We start from the raw sequence: 19162 nt of genomic DNA on the forward strand, positions 1-19162 counted from the left end.
GGGTTCTTCCCGAGGCCCCTTTTGGCTCTGCCTGTCTGTGATTCAGGTTCCTTTCCTGTCCCCAGTCTTCTCTGGAATCAAACTTAGTCAACAGTTAATAATATTAATTACTAGTCTTAAGCAATTCTCCAATCCCCGGCAGACACGAGCTGGGTATCCTACAATTTATCTCAATCCTGACACTACCGGTTCGGGCAGACCTTACAGGCTAAGGGTTCAGTCCCACAAGATGGCCCTGACTTCAGACACCAGTCAATCTCAGGTCCTAGAATAGGGTACAATTCAGCAGTAGTCAGATGGAAGAGATGCACAGGTGAGGTGTGGGGAAGGGGGCGGAGCTTCCACGCCCCCTCTGGGCACCACCCTCCCAGCACCTCCCTGTGTCCACCTAGCGGAAGTTCTACAAAATTTGTTCAGGGATTTTCATAGAGGCATGATGGATTACACCACTGGCCATTGATGAAAGTTCCATCCCTCAAATACCAGGGTCAGTGGGGTCCCCTGGCCACCAGCCCCGATCCTGTGGTTATAGGGCGTTTCCAAAAGTCACCTCGTAGCATAAACTCAGGTGTGGTTGAAAGAGCTTGTTATGAAAGCAAAGGATGCTTCCTTCATCTTTACTATCTGGAGCCATTTCAGGCACAGAGGACATAAGACCAAATATTATCATAAAAGGGACTTCCCTGGTAGGCCAGTGGTTAGAACTCCACGCTTCCACGGCAGGGGGCACGGGTTAGATCCCTGGTCGGGGAAGTTCCACATGCTGTGCAGTGTGACAAAAAAATTTCCAAAAAAAAAAATGTATATATTATAACAAAAGATGTTCCCTCTTCTGACGTAGGAAATTACAAGGGTTTTAGGGGCTGTGTGCCGGGAACTGGGAACTAAGTCCAACTATGTTTCTTATTATAAATCATAATATCACAATAATAATAACAGTAGCAGTAATAATAATAGTCTGAGTCCAACCTAGCACAGGCCCCATGTTACTGAGAGGGGGGGTCTGAGGCAGAGAGAGGGTATGTGGCTCACCTGGGGTCACCCGGACCCTGAGTGATTGGTCTGAGGTCTGATTCTGTGTCACCTCCGGCCACCCCATCGCTCGGCTGGAGACACACGACCCTCTGTCAGCTGCAGGACATTGGGGGCTGTGCCCCTCAAAGGGTCAGAGTGGACCCTCCCATGTCAGGTACAAGAGGAGTCCTCCCGTTGTCCCCGCCCAGGATTTTGGGACCTGCTGGTGGCAGGGGTGCCAGGACAGGTGTGAGGTCCACACAAAGTCACCATCAGGTTGATGGCGGGAGCTGGCAGGTGCCAGCCCACCTGCCTCTGCCATCCTGCCCCTCTGATGTCCAGTGAGGTGCCCTTCGCGGAGAAGGTCGCTTCACGGGGGCTGGGAGGGGGCCTCAAGTAGAAGGGGCGAGCTGGCATGAAGGCGGCGAGGAAGGGGTGTCGAAGATGGCAGAGCTGGCGCTGGGATCAGGGGGTGCCCTCTTTGGAGGGGATGGACCCCCCCTCTTTCCCACCCCACCGAGTCTCTGATTATCCTAAGGGGGCTCTTGCGAACCTCATTCATCCATTCGTTCATCCATTTGCTGAGCACTGGGGATCCCGCAAGGCCCAAGCACCCCTTATGTTGCTCCCAGCCCAGTGGGGGAGTTTGACAAAAGGGAACCAGGGCCTCACTGGGGACCAGGAGGAAAGTCCAGGAAGGGTCCCTGGAGGGAGGGTCCTCGGTGACTGGAGACCAGAGAGAGAAGTAGCAGTTAGCTAGGCCAACGGGCGGGCGGAGAGGTGTCCCCGGCGGAGGGCTCGGCAAGGACAAAGTCCTGGAGGCCAGACAGAGCTGGGTGAACCAGAAGCAGGAAAATGAAGGGCGGCGGGAGTGCAGGGCGGGTGCTGGGGGGAGATTTTTACTATCAGTGGCATCCAGCACAGTCACAGTGTTGTGCACCTCCGGTCCAGAGCTTTTCCATCCCCGCAAAAGGAGCCCCCATCCCCATCAGCAATCACCCCCCCACCCCTCCCCTAGCCCCTGACAACCAGGAATCCACTCTCCGTCTCTGTGGATTTGCCTGTTCTGGACGTTTCACACTATGGGACAGGATGGTCAATTTTTTTTTTTTTTTTTGCGGTACGCGGGCCTCTCACTGTTCTGGCCTCTCCCGTTGCGGAGCACAGGCTCCGGACGCGCAGGCTCAGCGGCCATGGCTCACGGGCCCAGCCGCTCCGCAGCATGTGGGATCCTCCCAGACCGGGGCACGAACCCGTGTCCCCTGCATCGGCAGGCGGACTCTCAACCACTGCGCCACCAGGGAAGCCCAGGATGGTCACTTTTAATAACCTTGGACCAGTGGGCTGTTTAAGGATCGGCAGATCTGCACTGGGAGCCCATGTGCCAGGGTGAGCCGACCAGGAGGCCTCCCAGCAGTGCCCTGCCAGGGCCTCTATCTGGGCATGTCACCGTCACCCATGGCTTGGGCCACACGCCTCACAAGGAGGCTCCCAGGAAATTCTTGCCACTGAAACTGAGCCAGAGGTCACACCCAGAGCTGGCTTTCCCCCTGCCTACGGGGCAGCTGATGGAGCTCAGTGGCACAGGTCCGGCCACGCTGAGCTGCCAAGAGAGGCAACTGAGACCCAGAAGGGGCTGGACGGGGGAAAAGCGGATGGGAGCCAGTGGACAAGACCCCTGTCTTGGCCATTTGCTCACTCTGCCCCTGGTGGCCACCTTTGAAGTGAGGGTCACTGCTCCCAGTGACCTCTCCTGACCTCTGTGCCAGGTGAGTCCCGCCTGAGGCCACTAGGTGAGTCCATTAACCAGTTATCAACAAGATCCATCACTTTCTGTCTCCACCGCTGGTTGGCCCTCAGCAGCTATCTTGGCCACAGCAGGTCCTGCCAGTGGAATCGGGGGGTGAGGGAGGTCATGGCGGTCCAGACAGGGCAGGGCCTGGGCGTGAGGACAGTGGGCTTCTTTTCTTTTCTTTTCTTTCTTTATTTTTAGTTGTGGCACGCAGGATCTTTTTCTTTAGTTGCAGCATGCAGGATCTAGTTCCCTGACCAGGGATTGAACCCGGGGCCCCCTGCATTGAAAGCGTGGAGTCTTAACCACTGGACCACCAGGGAAGTCCCTGTGCTTCTTTTAAATGCAAATAAGAATGGGGAGGCATGTGGCAAAGGAGAGTTGAAACAGAGGAAAGCCCCTGGTCTGGGTTTTTACAAAGCTCCTCCCCCTGGCCATCATACAGAGGTAGTTGGTTTAAAGAAAAACCAGTGCCAGACAGTTCAAGCTGTAAAACCGGATTATACTCAGGAGCCACTGCAATGGCTCCACTCCTAACACAGCACAGGCAAGCAGGTTCACAGCGAAGGGACCGGTGGGCTCGGTGGACAGAGAATCACTAGGAGGAGATGTGAGGGGTAAGGGGGGGATTCTGGCTACACTGACTTAGCAGATTCTTGCTGAAACACCCTCGTGTTTCACCCGGCGGCTGGATTCAAAGATCTCCTGCCCCTCCCTGTTTCATTCATTCCCTCTGCTACCATTTAGGGAGCCTCTGCCTTTTGTGGACCCACCCTTGTTAGGCACCCAGGACACATCAGAGAACAAGACACATCTGGCCCTGCCTGCCCCGGAGGGAACTCACAGTGTGGAGGGAGGGAATGGGGATCCAGAAAGGCTTCCTGGAGGAGGGGACTGATGTCCAAGGTGACACAGGATGGCTTAGTCAAAGTTAGCCCAGGGGAGGAGGATTGGGTAAGAGGAGAGGGGTTCCTGGAAGAGAGAACAGCATGTACAAAGGCCCTGTGGCAGCAGCTCTGGGTGCTGAGGGACAGGTAAGTGATGGGTAGGGCAGGGCATCCTCCCTTCATAAAGCCTCCTGGAGGTGGAAGCCCAAAGCCAAGAGAGCCTCCCTTCCTTGGTTGGGGCCAGCAGCCTCCCTTTATAAAGATAAGAACAGGTGAGGCACAGAGATGCAAGGGTGGGGCCCGAGCTCCCCCAGGTGGCAAGTGGCAGAACCAAGATTCAAATGCAGGATTCTTAACCAGGGCTTCTTAAAGTGTGTCCAGTTTGGGTGAGGGTGGTGGTTGCTGAGACCATTACAGGGGGTCTTCAAGGTCAAAATCACACATGAGCAAAAGATCCATTCAAAGTGCAAAGACAGGGACTTCCCTGGCGGACCAATGGTTAAGACTCTGTGCTCCCAATGCAGGGGAGCACGGGTTGGATCCCTGGTCGGGGAACTAAGATTCCACATGCCGCACAGTGTGGCCAAAAATAAAAATTAAAAATTAAAATAAAATTTAAAAAAGTGCAAAGATAGACGAATGGCCTTTAATGGAGCAGAGAATGAAAGAGAACAGGCCACCTTCATAAACCTCTACCTGTCCAGTTCGGGTGTAGGACAAAGAAGACTACCCATGATGACCTAAAAAGGCTAAAAATCCTCCTCTCTCTGTGTGAAGCTGGGTTTTCTTCCTATATATCAACCGAGACAACTATGGAAATGGGCTGAATGACAAGCAGATGTGAGAATCCTTCTAAACCAGATATTAAAGAGACTTGCAAAAATGCAGAATATCACTTTTACCTAAAAATTTTTTTTTTAAATTTCAACAAGATGAATTTATTCTCTGACAGTTCTGGAGGTGAGGAGTCTGACACGGGTCTCACGGGGCTAAGATCAAGATGTGGGCAGGTGGGCTTCCCTGGTGGCGCAGTGGTTGAGAGTCCGCCTGCCGATGCAGGGGACACGGGTTCGTGCCCCGGTCCGGGAGGATCCCACATGCCGCAGAGCGGCCCGTGAGCCATGGCCGCTGAGCCTGCGCGTCCGTAGCCTGTGCTCCGCAAGGGGAGAGGCCACAAGAGTGAGAGGCCCGTGTACCGCAAAAAAAAAAAAAAAAAAAAAAAGATGTGGGCAGGGCTGGTTCCTTCCGGAGGCTGCACGGGAGCATCAGTTCCCGCCTTTTCCAGCTTCTAGAGGTGCCGCATCCTTGGCTCACAGCCCCATCCTCCATCCTCACAGGCAGCAGAGGGGTATCTTTCTGAACCTTCTGCTGTAGCTACATGTCCCTTCCCTGTGATTGTAGCTGGAAAGGTTCTCAGTTTTTTTTGTTGTTAATTGAGGTGAAATTCACATAATACACAACTAGCCATTATTGTAAAGTATACGATTCAGTGACATTTAGTGTGTTCACAATGCTGTGCAACCATCACCTCTAATTCCAGAACATTCTCATCACCCCAGAAGAACACCATATAAGTAATCACTCCCTATTTTCCCTCTCCCAGCCCCTGACAACCAGGAACCCACTCTGTGTGTCTGTGGATCTGCCTGTTCTGAACGTTTCCCGTCAATGGATCCACACACTGTGTGTCCTTCTGTGTCTGGCTTCTCTCACTGAGCATCGTGTTCTCAAGGTCCATCCATGTTGCAGCGACTGTCAGTGCTTCACCCCTTTTCATGGCTGAATAATATTCCATGTGTGGATGGAACACAGTTTGTGTATCCATCATCTGTGGATGGACACTTGAGTTGTTTCTACCTTTTAGCGCCTGTGAATTATGCTGCTGTAAACATTCATGTACAAGCTTCTGTGGGCACATATGTTTTCATTTCTCTTGGGTAGACACTTTGAAGTGAAATTGGGTCATAAAACCTCTAACTGTTTTCCACAGCGACTGTCCCATTTTCCATCACCACCAGCAACACACAGGGTTGCCGTATCTCCCCATTCTCACCAACACTCTTTATCGTCCATCTCTTTGACTATGGCCACCCTAGTAGGCGTGAGTGTTCTCTCACTGTGGTTTTGATTTGCATTTCCCTGATAATCAGTGATGCTGAGCATCTTTTCATGTGTTTGTTGGCCGTGAGTATATCTTCTTTGGAGAAATGTCGAGTCAGATTCTTTGCCCATTTTTAAATTGGGTCGTTTGTCTTTTTGTTGTTGACTTGTAAGAGTTCTTTATATATTCTGGCTAGTAACCCCTTACCATATATCAATATATGACTTGTAAAAATTTTCTCCCACACCCTGCTTTGTCTTTTCACTTCCTTAATAACGTCATTCAATGCACAAGACATTTTTAATTTGATCAAGCCCACTCCCTTTTTTTATTTTAAAAAAATGTTATTATTTTTCATTAAAAATATTATATTTGGGGCTTCCCTGGTGGCGCAGTGGTTAAGAATCCGCTTGCCAATGCAGGGGACACAGGTTCGATCCCTGGTCCGCGAAGATCCCATACGCCGTGGAGCAACTAAGCCCGTGCGCCACAACTACTGAGCCCTTGTCCCACAACTACTGAAGTCTGCGCACCTACAGCCCATGCTCTACAACAAAAGAAGCCACCGCAATAAGAAGCACGTGCACTGCAACAAAGAGTAGCCCCCGCTCCGCGCAACTAGAGAAAGCCCGTGTGCAGCAACGAAGACCCAACACAGCCGAACATAAATAAATTAAAAATATATGTATTATGTTTATGTGACCATGTAGTGATCAGTTGTCTTTTTTGTTTTTAGTTGCAGCATGTGAACTCTTAGTTGCAGCATGCGGGATCTAGTTCCCCCACCAGGGATGGAACCCAGGCCCCCTGCATTGGGAATGTGGAGTCTTACCCACTGGACCACAAGGGAAGACACTGGTTGTCATTTTTTAAAGTTAACAAACCTTTAATTTTTCTCAGTTTTAATGTATAACGTGGTAAATATTATCCATGACGATAATCCATTTAAATAAAAGCTCCCCGGGGCTTCAGTCCTTTTCAAGAGTGGAAAAGGGGTCCTGAAACCAAAAGGTCTCCTCTGGTGGGGAGGCGGGGTGGGGCATGTGGTCCCATCTGGTCAGTAAGGGGGCGGGGATCAGCAGGGCCCTGCCTACCCCACCCCCTAGCTGCTGAGAGGCCTGAAGCCAAACGCAGTGACGCTAGCCCTCACGTGGGCGCCCGCTGAACAGCCACTGGTGTCACGCTGAGATTTCCTGGCGGCCAGGGTCACGAGAACAAAGCTTAAGTTCATCTTGGCATCAACCCCCTTGGAAAAGGAAGTCCCCTGTCGTGCGGTACCTCTGGGACTGGCCCGCTGCTGTCGCTGGAGACGGGGGAGGGGGGGGTGAGCTCCTTTTTTCAGCCCCCAGAACCGGCCTTAATGTCAGGGTCAGGCGAGGGTACACACCGGGCTGGATATTTTTAGGGAGGGAGGAGGTGTGGCTGGTTATCTGCCCCGTGGGCAGTCTGGCTAGGAGGGGGCAGGCGGGGAGGAGGGGGGAAGAGGCAGCGGGGTGACTTCCACCCGCACCCCCCCGCCCGGCCGACCCGTGACTAATTTAGGCAAAAGACAGAGTGGAGCTATTTCCATCCAGTGGGAACAGGTGCGGCGCCCCCAGCGCTCCCCGCCCAACACTTCATCGCGCCGCCGGCCGCGCTCCCCATAGGCCGTGGGCCGCCTCCCTAGGGGCGGCCTCCGGGCTGCTCCAGCCTATAAAGGCGCAGGGTTTTCTCAATGAAGCCGGGACGCACTGCGGGGTCGGGCCCAGCCGGGTACCAGGGAGTCGGGAGTTGGCCTGCCAACCGCGGTCCCCGCCGCCCCTCCGCGCGGAGATGAAGTACATCGTGGGCATCGGAGGGTGAGCGTCCAGGGCCCCCGGCGGACCGCCCCGCGGGGGCAAAGGTGCCGAGCTCTCGGGAGAGGCCGGCCGGGTGCTCTCCTGTGCGGGCCGAGGTGGCCTGGGCAGGAGGCCGGGGAATGAATGGAGGGCTGCCTGGCGACTGGTGTCGCAGGGACCCGATGCCCAAGGTCGGAGTGCGGGGAGGGGTCTCTGCCCTCTGTTCGGCACAGGGCCGGGTGCGGGGCCCAATTAAAAAATTCCAAATGTAAGTCACTTCCCCATGCCGCACCCCTGACTAGATTCAGGGGGGAATAGAAGACTTTATAAAGCCCAGGCCGACCTTCCTTAAGGCGCGCGGGGGAGGGGGGGGCGAAGGGGAGGAAGGTGGGGAAACTCCGACCCCAGGGAGGCACGTGGGCAGGTGCTGCGGGGTCCCCCAGAATGGCACTCCCCTGACTGTGTGGCACCTGCCTTTGCAGCCACTTCTGCTGACCCCAGGCAGGGGCCTTGCCTTCCCGGAGATTTATTACCAGTAACCAGGCCTTTTTAAGATGATGCTCGGGAAGCATTTAGCATAAGCAGGGCTGGCTTGGCGCTCCCACCTGGGAGGTCGCCCTGGGTCCTGCCCCTCTTGGTTTAATGCTCCATCACCCTCTTGAAATTCCTAATAGACACCAGGGCCCTCCATTTCTGCACGTTCTGTAGCCGGCCCTGAGAGCACGGTGTGTCTTTCAGCAACAAGTCAAATTAACATCAGGCATGTTCTAACCTGCTCCCCTTAATGTATGGGGGTCACCTTTCCCATTGGCCCTTTTAAACGGCTGCAGGTCCCCCCCTTCCACACCCAGCTTTCCACCCCTGATTCCTAGGAGAGGGACAACCAGGTCAAGGGGACACTCATTCCCAGAAAGGCCTGACAGCCAGCCTTCTCTGTCCTTCAGCGGCCCCAGTCCAGAGTCCTTAGGGTGACCATCTGTCCTGCTCTTCCTGGGACTGAAGGGTCCCCAGGATTTGGGACTTTGAGCACTAAAACCAGAGACGTCCCGGGCACACCAGGATGAGGTGGTCACCCGGCTTTGCCCATTTCTTTTTTTAATAATCCTTTCCCTTTGTCATAAGGTGATTATCTCTTCCCGGTTTTGCAGTGAACTGCCGGTTTTCCTATCACAAATATCCTTTTCTCCCCCAGTCTGCACTTGCTTTAACAATTTGGCTTTTTTTAAAGCCCTGCTGAGGCTAAGTCACACGTGGGCCTCAGTTTCCTCGAGCTCCGGGCACCACCTCCTGGGTTTGCAGTAACACTGGACGAGTCTGAACACAGAAAACAGTGCTTCCATGACCCCAGCCAAGGCTGTGTTCACTTTTTTGGTTGTTTGTTTTCATACCCTCTGCCCCCTTTCTCTGTTTCGTCAGGCAGGTGAGCACAGGCCTGTGCCTGGCCCCAGCGGGCAGTGGGCAGTAGTGGGCCAGGCAGCCCAGATCGGCTGATTAGAAAGCCTCCTCTGACCTAACGTGAATAGAAATACCCTCTTAGCGCTACTGTTTTACAGGCCTGTGTTTGTTTTGCTTTGTTTTGTTTTTGGCCACACAGCTTGGCTTGCGGGATCTTAGTTCCCAACCAGGGATCGAATCACGCCCCCTGCAGTGGAAGTGCAGCGTCCTAACCACTGGACCACCAGGAAAGTCCCTACAGGCCTGCGTTTTAGATTTGAGTCTGATCCTGGGGGCCCCTCAGACCCAGAGAGGTCCAGAGAGGGGACCCAGGCAGCCTCACGTGTATGCTCTCTCCACAGCATGACCAACGGCGGCAAGACCACACTGACCAACAGCCTCCTTAAGTCACTGCCCAACTGCTGTGTGATCCACCAGGATGACTTCTTCAAGGTAGCTGCCCTGGCTGGGGACGGGGGGTGGCAGCCCGGAGAAGGAGACTCAGGGGAGCAGACCCCTCCCGGGGCACCCTGGGCTAACCCGAGTCGGGAGATCGAGGGACCGGCGATCTCGGTTACTGAGCACCTACTGCGTGCCTGGCACGTTCTCACGGCACACCCGTTCCCCATGGGACAGATGGGGAAACTGCGGTTCCCAGAGGGCGCGTGCCACCTGGGTGGTACCCTTTATCCTCTGCAACTCCGCTTTCCCATCTGCAAAATGGGCTCTGAGCCCGCCCTTGATGCTTTGTGGAGGGTGAGGGGGTAACTAGATCATAGATGCAACATCCCCCCGCCCCTGGTCCCAACAGTCACAAGGTTGGGGAGGGGTTCTGAATGCCAGCCTGGAGCCCCCCACCCCCGCCTGGGACCTCGAAGCCTATGACTATCAGCTGCAGGGGGCCGAGGCAGGCAGGGGCACCCAGACCCTCACCGGGGGCTCTCCAGGCGCTGTCACCCCAGGGTGGGGTAAGGTGGGAAGGCGGGCACTGAGCCCGCGGCTTGGGCTCCTCTGTTTCAGCCCCAAGACCAAATAGCAGTTGGGGAGGACGGCTTCAAACAGTGGGACGGTAAGGACGGACGGCAGCCCCGCGCCCCCTGCCCTCACTGCCCCATGGCCCCCACCCCACCAACACTCGCTTTCCCGCCCCCAGTGCTGGAGTCCCTGGACATGGAGGCCATGCTGAGCACCGTGCAGGCCTGGATGATCAGCCCCCGGAAGTTCGCCCGTGCCCACGGGGTCAGTGTCCAGCTGGACGCCTCAGACACCCACATCCTCATCCTGGAAGGCTTCCTTCTCTACAGCTACAAGTGAGCATCTCCAAGTCTGGGCCCTGGACAGTCCGGGCCCTCCCAGGTCACCAAGTCTCTATTTTGACAGACAACCTTGCTGGGTGACCCTGGGCAGGACATCGTACCTCTCTGGGCCCATCCAAATTGGGAGAGAGGGAGGATTCCATCCTCAGGGTGAGGGGCTAATGCGGGCATAGTAGGAGGCTGGCCGATGCTGGTCCCCTCACTCGTCCCTAACCGAATCAGCCCAGACAAACCGCCCCCCCCACAACCAGTCCTCATCACCCAGGAATGTCCCTGGAGGCCAAGGCCATGGGGGGTTGTGTACTTTGACCCACGGGCGCTGACCGGGTCCCCTACCCCTGCCAGGCCCCTGGTGGACTTGTATAGCCGACGGTACTTCCTGACCGTCCCGTACGAAGAGTGCAAGTGGAGGAGAAGGTGAGCCTGGGGGCCCTGTCTGCATTCCCAGGTGGGACCAGGAAACTGGGTAATGCCTGCTGGACATGGCCACCCTGAAGCTGCAGGCTGACGGGCAGCAGGCACCTGGGTGGTCAGTGCTGGGTTCCAGAGGCCCATAGCCTGCGGCCTGGAGAGCGTGGCCCACCCATGCCCTACCCTGGGCATCTCCCAGGCCCACCGGGGAAAATGCTGGAAGTTGGGGCACCCAGGCCCCAGCACGGGGCCCCTGAATCAGTGGGGTCCCCGTTCTCAGTGGTGCCACCCCGACCTAGTTCCCTCACCCCAGGCTCTGCTTGTGGCACCACCCTTGGGCGACATGGGTGTTGCTCATTCTTGCCCATCTCCCTCCCCAGTACTCGACGCTACATGGTCCCCGACCCCCCCCGGCCTCTTCGACGGCCACGTGTGGCCTATGTACCAGAAGTATAAGCGCGAGATGGAGGCCAATGGCGTGGAAGTGGGTAAGTCCCTGAGTAAGATGAGGCCAGCTCCTCCCCACTGGGACCATTTGGGAAACCTGAAAGTCCCTCCTCGAGTCTCACCACCAGTCTCTCTCACTTTGGGCCCCAGAGGCTGGTCTGTTCCCGCAGGCTGACTCTGCAGGCCAGCTTCCTCCTGACCTGCAGTCCTCTAGTCCTCTGTGAGCTGGCCACCCGCCTCCTGGCAGCAGCCCCAGTGACCCGGGCCACGGTTGGGCCCCCAGGGCCCCTGACTGTGGCCTTTCTGATTTCAGTGTACCTGGACGGCATGAAGTCCCGCGAGGAGCTCTTCCACCAAGTCCTGGAAGACATTCAGAACTCGCTTCTGAACCGCTCCTAGGTGTGGCTGGAGAGGAGGGGCCCAGCCCCCAATGCAGGGACCCAGACACAATTCCGGCCACAGTACGGCCAGGCTGGCGGCATCCCAGCCAGACACTGCGTGACCATTTCCCTTTGGGGAAGTCTACATATGAGAGTGGAGGCCCCACTCACAGCCCAGCATCTCAGGGCCCAGGCATTCTGTCCTGAGATGCTTCTGTAACCTCGATGGCGGCTTACGTACTAAACCTGATCCTGTTTTTTAATCGTTGGGGTCCAGCCTGTTGTGTTCGAGGTGCTGAGAGGGACCCTCCTGCCCCATCTCCTTGGTGCATTGGTGGCATCGGGGGGGGGGCGACACCGAGGGCTCTGGGCAGTTACAGTCTCCACCTGTTGGATCCATGGCAATGTGACCCTGGGTGGCTGCTTGAGGGTCTTTTGGTCTAGCTTCCTCAAAAGGGAAATTTCCTGCCAGCTTTCAGAAAACAGCGCAGCATGGCCCAGAGCAGGGGCTGGGAGGTCAGCCAAGCCTGAGGGTGCCCCTGACTCTTAGCTGAGCCCCGCTGTCACTGCATCCCGGCGCCTCCTCCGTGACTGGAGCTGACACCTACTTCTCATGACCCAGGATGCTCGTAAGGACACACTCCCTGTCCCAGGAACCACATCTCCCTGAGCCTTCCCTAGAATGTTGGTGAGGCAGTTTATCGTATACACCCATTTCACAGATGGGAAGACTGAGGCTCAGATATGGTCAGTGGCTTGGGAGCTGGTATTTGAACTCAGGTCTCCTCAGACCCTGTTCTTTTTGCCCAAGGGAGGTTGGAAGGCTCCCGTGGAGCCTGAAGACAGGGTGGGGAGGGGGAGGGTGGACGGAGTAGGGGCAGACAGGAGGAGGACAGAGTACCCCTTGACCTGAGGGTGATACCCCAGGGCCAGCCGTGGAACTGTAGCCACCCACCCCACTCAGTCCAGAAGGGCAGGAAAAACCTGAAGTGTAGACAGTTTTGGACAAAGCCATTGAACATTTGGAAATTATGGGGGAAAAAAAAAAAACAATTACCGTATGACCTAGCAATTCCACTCCTAGAGAAGATAACCAAAAGGATTGAAAACAGGTGTTCAAACAAAAACTTGTACATGAATGATTCAAAGTAGCACTATTCACAGTAGCCAAAAGGTGAGAGCAACCTAAAAAGTCCATCAAATGATGGATGGATAAACAAAACGTGGTCCATCCACACACGGCCTTAGGAAGAAGGAAAGTCTGATACTCAGTACAACATGGATGAACCTTGAGGACATGATGCTCAGTAAAATAAGCCAGACACAGAAGGACAAATACTGTCTGATTCCACGTATATGAAATGTCCAGAACCGGCAAATCCACAGAGATAGAAAGTAGACTCATGGTTGCCAGGGGCTGGGCTTCGGGGGAAGGGGGGGTGCGGGAGTGACTGATGATAGGGACAAGGTTTCTTTTTGGGGTGATTTTGGGGTGACAACATTGTGAATGCACCAACTGTCACTGAATTGTTCACTTAAAATGATTAATTGTATGTTATGGAAATTTCACTTCAATAAAAAGAAAAGGAAGGGATGCAGGGAGGGAGGATCAGGGCACAGGGGCAGTGGGGGTTCCGTGTGCTTTCACGTTTGTCGGTGGCAAGAAGGCTGTGGGGTGAGGAGTGTGGGTGTCCAGAGCCCTGCCCCTCACTTGCCACACAACACTCCCACTGTCCTCTGAGCTTCCTGCAGTGGCATCCATGGAGTGGGCTCTCCGTGTGCCCCAAGGCTCCCTGCCCTTCACCACAGAACGGGCTGGGCAGCAGGTCGGCGCTACACGTCCTGTCCTGCCCTGGACTCGGGGTCCCAGGCTCCTGGGAAACTGCTCACTTCCTGTGCCCCAGCTGCGGGAAGCCTCCTACTCAGCTGCTGTCCCTTCTAAACACAGCCTTCCTGCCAACAGAAATCACCTAGCGGTGCAATCACCACTGCCCTTTGCCCCTGTGGCCTCACAACCCAGCACAGAGCAAAACACAAAGGAGAGAGTGGTAAGCAGATGGACAGATGGACGGCAGCAGAGCCGGGAGGCCCCGCTGGGCCTGGGGCTCGTCCCTGGCACTAGCTTCAGCTAAGGCCTCATGCAGCCCTTTCCCCACCAACCTGAAGACCCAGTGCAGATCACTAGTAGGGTGACCAACTGTCCCTATTTTCCAAATACTTTCCCTTTACTTTTTTTTTTTTTTTTTTTAATACGTTGCGTGCCTTGCGGTATCTTAGCTCCCCGACCAGGAATTTGAACCTGCGCCCTTGGCAGGGAAAGCGCGGAGTCCTAACCACTGGACTGCCAGGGAATTCCCATCCCTTTACTTTAGCATGGAAAGTCCTGCTTCCCCAGAAATCCCTCAGAACCAACCAACCGAGATGGTTGGTCACCGTATCTGCTAGTCTGCTGGGGGCTGCAGAACAGAGGTGAAAGGGCCCACAGGCCGAGAGTCAGGAGGGGCTGGGTTCCCATCCCTCCCAGGCCATTGACAAGCTGTGTACCTTATGGCTCAGAACACCATGTCCTGGTATGTTTGAGCAGGATTTGAATCTGTTAAGACTCTCCTTGCTTCAAACAAACAAAACCAAAAAGCAAACGACACTATTACGGGCTGAATTGTGTACACTTAAAATTCGTATGTTGAATCCCCTGACCCTTAGGACCTCAGAGTATGACAGCATTTGGAGGTCACTAAGTTAAAGTGGGGTCGTGAGGATGGGCCTTAATCCAGTATGACTGGTGTCCATATAAGAAGAAGTTGGGACACACCGAGGGAAGACCATGTGAGGACACAGGGAGAAGATGCCCACCTGTAAGCCAGGGGGAAAAGAGGCCTCGGGAGGACCAACCCTGCAAATCCAGAGAGACAGAAAGCAGACTCGTGGTTGCCAGGGGCTGGGGAGGGGTGGGGGGTGGCTCCTAGTGGGGATAAAACATTCTCAAGTTTTTTTTTTCTTTTTTCGGCCATGCCACGCAGCTTGTGGGATCTTAGTTCCCGGACCAGGGGTTGAACCTGCGCCCTCGGCAGTGACACTGCAGAGACCTAACCACTGGACCGCCAGGGAATTCCCAAAATATTCGCAAGCTGATCGTAGTTGATGGTTGTACAACCCTGTGAATACACCCCAAAAACTGAAGTTTACACATTAAATGGATAAATTGAACGGTATGTTAATTCTATGTCAATAAAGCTGTTTTTTTAAAGTCCTCTGGGCCGGGAATTCCCTGGTAGTCCAGGACTCAATGCTTTCTCTGCCGAGGGCCTGGGTTCAATCCCTGGTTGGGGAACTAAGATCCCACAAGCCTCGAAGCCCCCCCCCCCCAAAAAAATCACCCAATGTGACTTTTATTTTATTCGGTGGCATTTCCAACACTTGTGACTTTAATAAAAAATGTACAAAAATAAATGTACAAATGCCCATATACTCGCTAACAGCACGTAACTGTCACGCTAATAAATTAGTGCCTGCTTTAACGGGGCACTAAACATTATTCACTCAACAAATGTTTATTGGGTGTGTAGTACTTGGGGCAGCAAAGTATGGCCCATGGGCTAAATCCAGCCCACTGCATGTTTTGGTATAGCCCTCGAGCTAAGAATGGCTTCACATTTTTAAATGGTCATGGGAAAAAATAACAAGAAGAATTAAATTTCGTGACAGATGCAAGTTACACGGAATTCAAATTTCAGCATCTATAAATAAAGTTGTCTTGGCTGGCAGCCACGCCTACTTGAGTACGTGTCAGCTGTGGCTGCTTTCAAGCTACGCGGCTGAGCTGGGGGGCTGGGGTGGAGACCCTCATGTCTGCACGGCTGAAATCACTCATTTCCCGCAGCGTCTGCTGATGGCTGCAGTGTATGCAGGGTCTGGGGTGGAGGGTGGCGGGAAGAGCCCACTGTGTCCTGGAGGGCAGGTGGGAGCTGGTGCAGGGCGTGGAGGGAGCCTCGGACAGCCTGCCAAGGCCTGCCCTTTGTCACAGTCACGGAGCACGGTGAGGCTGATCCTCTGGTCACCAGGCCCGAAATAGTCCAGGATGGGATAGGGACACGGGAGAGGTGGCTCCGGGGCAGCCAGAGCCCTGCCTGGCCACCAGACACCTCGGTCACTATAAGAACAGTAGCGGGATGGGGGACCACCTCATCCTGATTGCATAGCACTTTCCCAGTTTCAGCACTGAAAGTTCCCCATCCTGGGAAAGGCCAGGCCCAGGCAAACTGAGCCAGTTTGTCACCCTGATCGGGGCCGACCACCTTGAGTGGTCGGATTATTCTATGACCCGCCTCTCTAGGGCTCAGAGAGGAAAGGGACCTGCCCAAGGTCACTCAGCGGAGCTGAGATCTGAACATATCTGTCAAATGCTGACCCAGGACCGTCTCCAGCCAAGGAGGTGTGCCAGGCAGCTCACCCTCGCCCCATTCGCCTTCAGTGCCCATATCCCGGGAAGATTCTCTCAGTCCTCTCACAGCCACCTGATGGGCCCAGTGAATCCGGCCCCACCTGCCCCTGGCTGGGCAGCTCTGGGCACAGTGTGGACTCCAGCTGGGCTAACCTGTGCGTTTCCTGCAGCCCCTGCCCTCCCCAGACAGAACCCCAAGACTAACCTGATGTGCCCCTGTCACATCCACCAAGCACCCCCTAGGTCAGTGCCTGGCGGTCTTCCCAGGCCCCAGGACGGGACACCCTAAGACCGGGCAGCCTAGAGCGTGAGTGGGCGGCTCCAGAACCCGGCCGTCTCAGGGCCACCTGCGCCTCAGCGTCCTCCCCTGGGCTTCGGATGCCCGTTGCTGCTGGGTTTTTGTGGCAGGTGTTGCCACTCACTGGGACAAGGAGCCCAAGGCCCGCCCCCCCGCCCCAGGCCGGCCCCCAACCCCGGGGAGGGCACTCACACCTGCTGGACCCCTGTCCGGTGTTCGGGATGGGGGCTGGGAATTGTCTCCCATGCTCCTGTGACCAGTACAACCTACTCCTTTTCCGCAGATGAGGAAACTGAGGCTGCCGGAGGTGGAGTCCCTTAGCTGCAGGCCACAAAGGAAGGAGACAGGATTCCAGGCCAGGCTGGTGCGCCTGGGACGCAGCTGTGCCCACTGTCCTGCCTGGGCTGGCGGCAGGACCAGTCACCGCCAGGCTCCCCTGCGACCCCGGGCCCGGAGGAGGCCCCCCAGCTCCCGATGCCCCCAGCGCCTCCCTCCGAGGTCCCTTCTGAGGCCGTTCGTTCTCCTCCCACCCTTGTGAGAGGGCTGGGGCCGCAGACTCCCCCATAATTACTATGGTATTTATTAGTTTTCTTTATGAGTCTCCCTCATTTTATTGATTTTAACTAAATTTGTTGGAAGAGGAAACTTCATGGCCTTGCTGTGGATGGGAAACCTTGAACTTCCTGAAAGCACTTCGCTACAAACACTAAGAATGCCTGCCCCCCATCCCTCCCCTAAAATCATCCCGGGGAGGCCCAGGGATAAGCACTCCACCTTCCCGGAATGCTGAAGGCTAAGAACAACCTCAGGTCAGTGCTTCTCAACTGGGGGCGACTCTGCCCCCCGCCCAGGGGACACTGGGCAACGTCTGGGGACGTCTGTGGTTGTCACACTGGGGGACTCCTGGCATCAAGGGGGTGGGGGCCAGGGATGCTGCTCCACACGCCGCAGCGCCCAGGACAGGCCCACAGCCAAGAACAATCCAGCCCGAATGTCAGCAGTGCCGAGGGGAGACACCCTGGACTAAGGGCAGAGAATTGGCTCAAACCGCCATCCCCCCGGGACTCCCCTGGTGGCACAGTGGTTAAGAATCTTGCAGGGGCCACAGGTTCGAGACCTGGTCCGGGAAGATCCCACATGCTGCAGAGCAACTAAGCCCGTGAGCCACAACTATTGAGCCCTCGTGCCACAACTACTGAGGCCTGCGTGCTTAGAGCCCGTGCTCTGCAACAAGAGTAGTCACCGCAAAGAGAAGCCCGCGCACCACAACGAAGAGGAGCCCCCGCTCACCGCAACTAGAGAAAGCCCACGTGAAGCAACGAAGACCTAAGGCAGACAAAAACAAATTAAAAAACAAATTAAAAAAAAAAAACACCCCCTGGAGGCGCCCCGAGTGGGACTCGATGTGCAGAGAAGGCTGAGAGCCCAGGATTGGACAGACCCTGACACACACCCACGTGACACACACACACTCACGTGCCAGTCATCCTGTGGCTGACACCTTGCTGGGCCAAGTCCTTCCCCACGCCCAGGAAGTGGGCCTGGCCTGCCCGCACCAGGGAGCTCACTCCGTGGGGGAGGAGGTGTGGCCTCGGGACTGCTGGGGGCCCAGGCGGGTAGGCGGGACCCCAGGGGCCTCTCGCTGGAACCTGGCTCCTCTGAGGCCACCCCAATTCGGAAGCCTTGCCAGGGAGACCCTACCCCACCTCAGCTCACCGCATACAGACAGGCGACCTTCCATGCGAAGCGTCCTCACATGGGCCCCTGTACAGTCCCCCCACCAGAGCTCTGCCCTGGGGCCCTTCCCCAAATGTCCTAACAGCCATCGGGGGAGAAAGATGGAGGGAGAGGCTCCAGGCGGTGGGGCAAGGCTGCAGAGCCGGCTCCCGGGGCCCTTCTTTCCTCATTCTATTTCAGGACCCCCCCAACCCCAAGCACTTGCCACTCACGTCAAGTAGCACTCAGGGACCATCTTAATCAGCAGTTACTCTGCCTGCCCTACCCACGTCCCAACAGGGCCAGGGCAGTCACCTCCAAAGGCTGCCTCCACCTCAGGTGCCATCTGCCAGGCCCCTGAGGGGGCATCCTTGGGGCAGACTAGGGGGCCAGCCGGTGCCTGGGGGAGGAGCAGGCTGACCGGCACAGACAGGGGCAGCCATATGCCCTCCGCTGCCACTCAGGAGCCCCCCCCCGCCAAGTCCTCCCAGCACATTCTGGAGGGAGCCTGGGGCGCCCAAGAAATGTCCTCATCACCTCCCCGTTCCCTTTAAATTTCTCTTCAACAAGCCCGGAAGGGGAGGGGGCGCAGAGGCAACTTTCAATCATGCAAACAGGGCTCACTTCCGCAGGGGTCTGGAAGTCCTCCCATACAGGGACCCTCAAAAATGCAAAACCCCAAGGGGTGGGGTGGGGGACACCGGGGGAGTCGGGGTGGCAGGGGGAGGAAGCCACGCACTCCCCGAGGGGAGCCGGCACCACGGCCATCACTGCAAGACACACATGCATCCTGGGGTCACCTGGCCAGGGCAGGGGTCCCCGGCTCTCTCCCCTCCAGGACAAGGAGAATCAGGGAGGAGAAGTCCCAGCCCCCTCCTCCTCCTCCCCGCCCCTCACTGCCCTCCTCCCACCTGGGCCGGTTAAGTGCCCCCTAGGCTGTGTTTCAGACGTCCTTTGCATGGGGTATGTCTTTCACCACTGTCCTGTGTCTCACTTTTCAGGCCACAGAGTGGGGCCAGGCAGAGGGACAAGGGGATGGTTTCGGTACTTACTTTTCTTTTTCTCTCTGTACAACAGGGGGGCTAAAGGTCTCGGGGGCTGAAGGAGC

At 55.9% G+C, this 19162-nt stretch overlaps 1 protein-coding gene across 1 annotated transcript; it reads left to right on the plus strand.

The window, feature by feature from the left end:
* The first annotated feature begins 7476 nt into the window (after positions 1 to 7476).
* NMRK2 (nicotinamide riboside kinase 2) lies at positions 7477 to 11846 on the plus strand. The gene is given in 8 exon segments (XM_029217967.1): positions 7477 to 7632; positions 9408 to 9498; positions 10066 to 10114; positions 10199 to 10355; positions 10707 to 10778; positions 11153 to 11177; positions 11179 to 11260; positions 11533 to 11846. Coding segments are annotated over 8 exon segments (588 nt in total). The 5' UTR covers positions 7477 to 7606; the 3' UTR covers positions 11619 to 11846.
* The last annotated feature ends 7316 nt before the right edge of the window (positions 11847 to 19162 follow it).

Source organism: Monodon monoceros, unplaced genomic scaffold, assembly GCF_005190385.1.
Source record: "Monodon monoceros isolate NGI ecotype Baffin Bay Population unplaced genomic scaffold, NGI_Narwhal_1 Super_Scaffold_12, whole genome shotgun sequence".
In the NCBI taxonomy this organism is placed as follows: Eukaryota; Metazoa; Chordata; class Mammalia; order Artiodactyla; family Monodontidae; genus Monodon; species Monodon monoceros.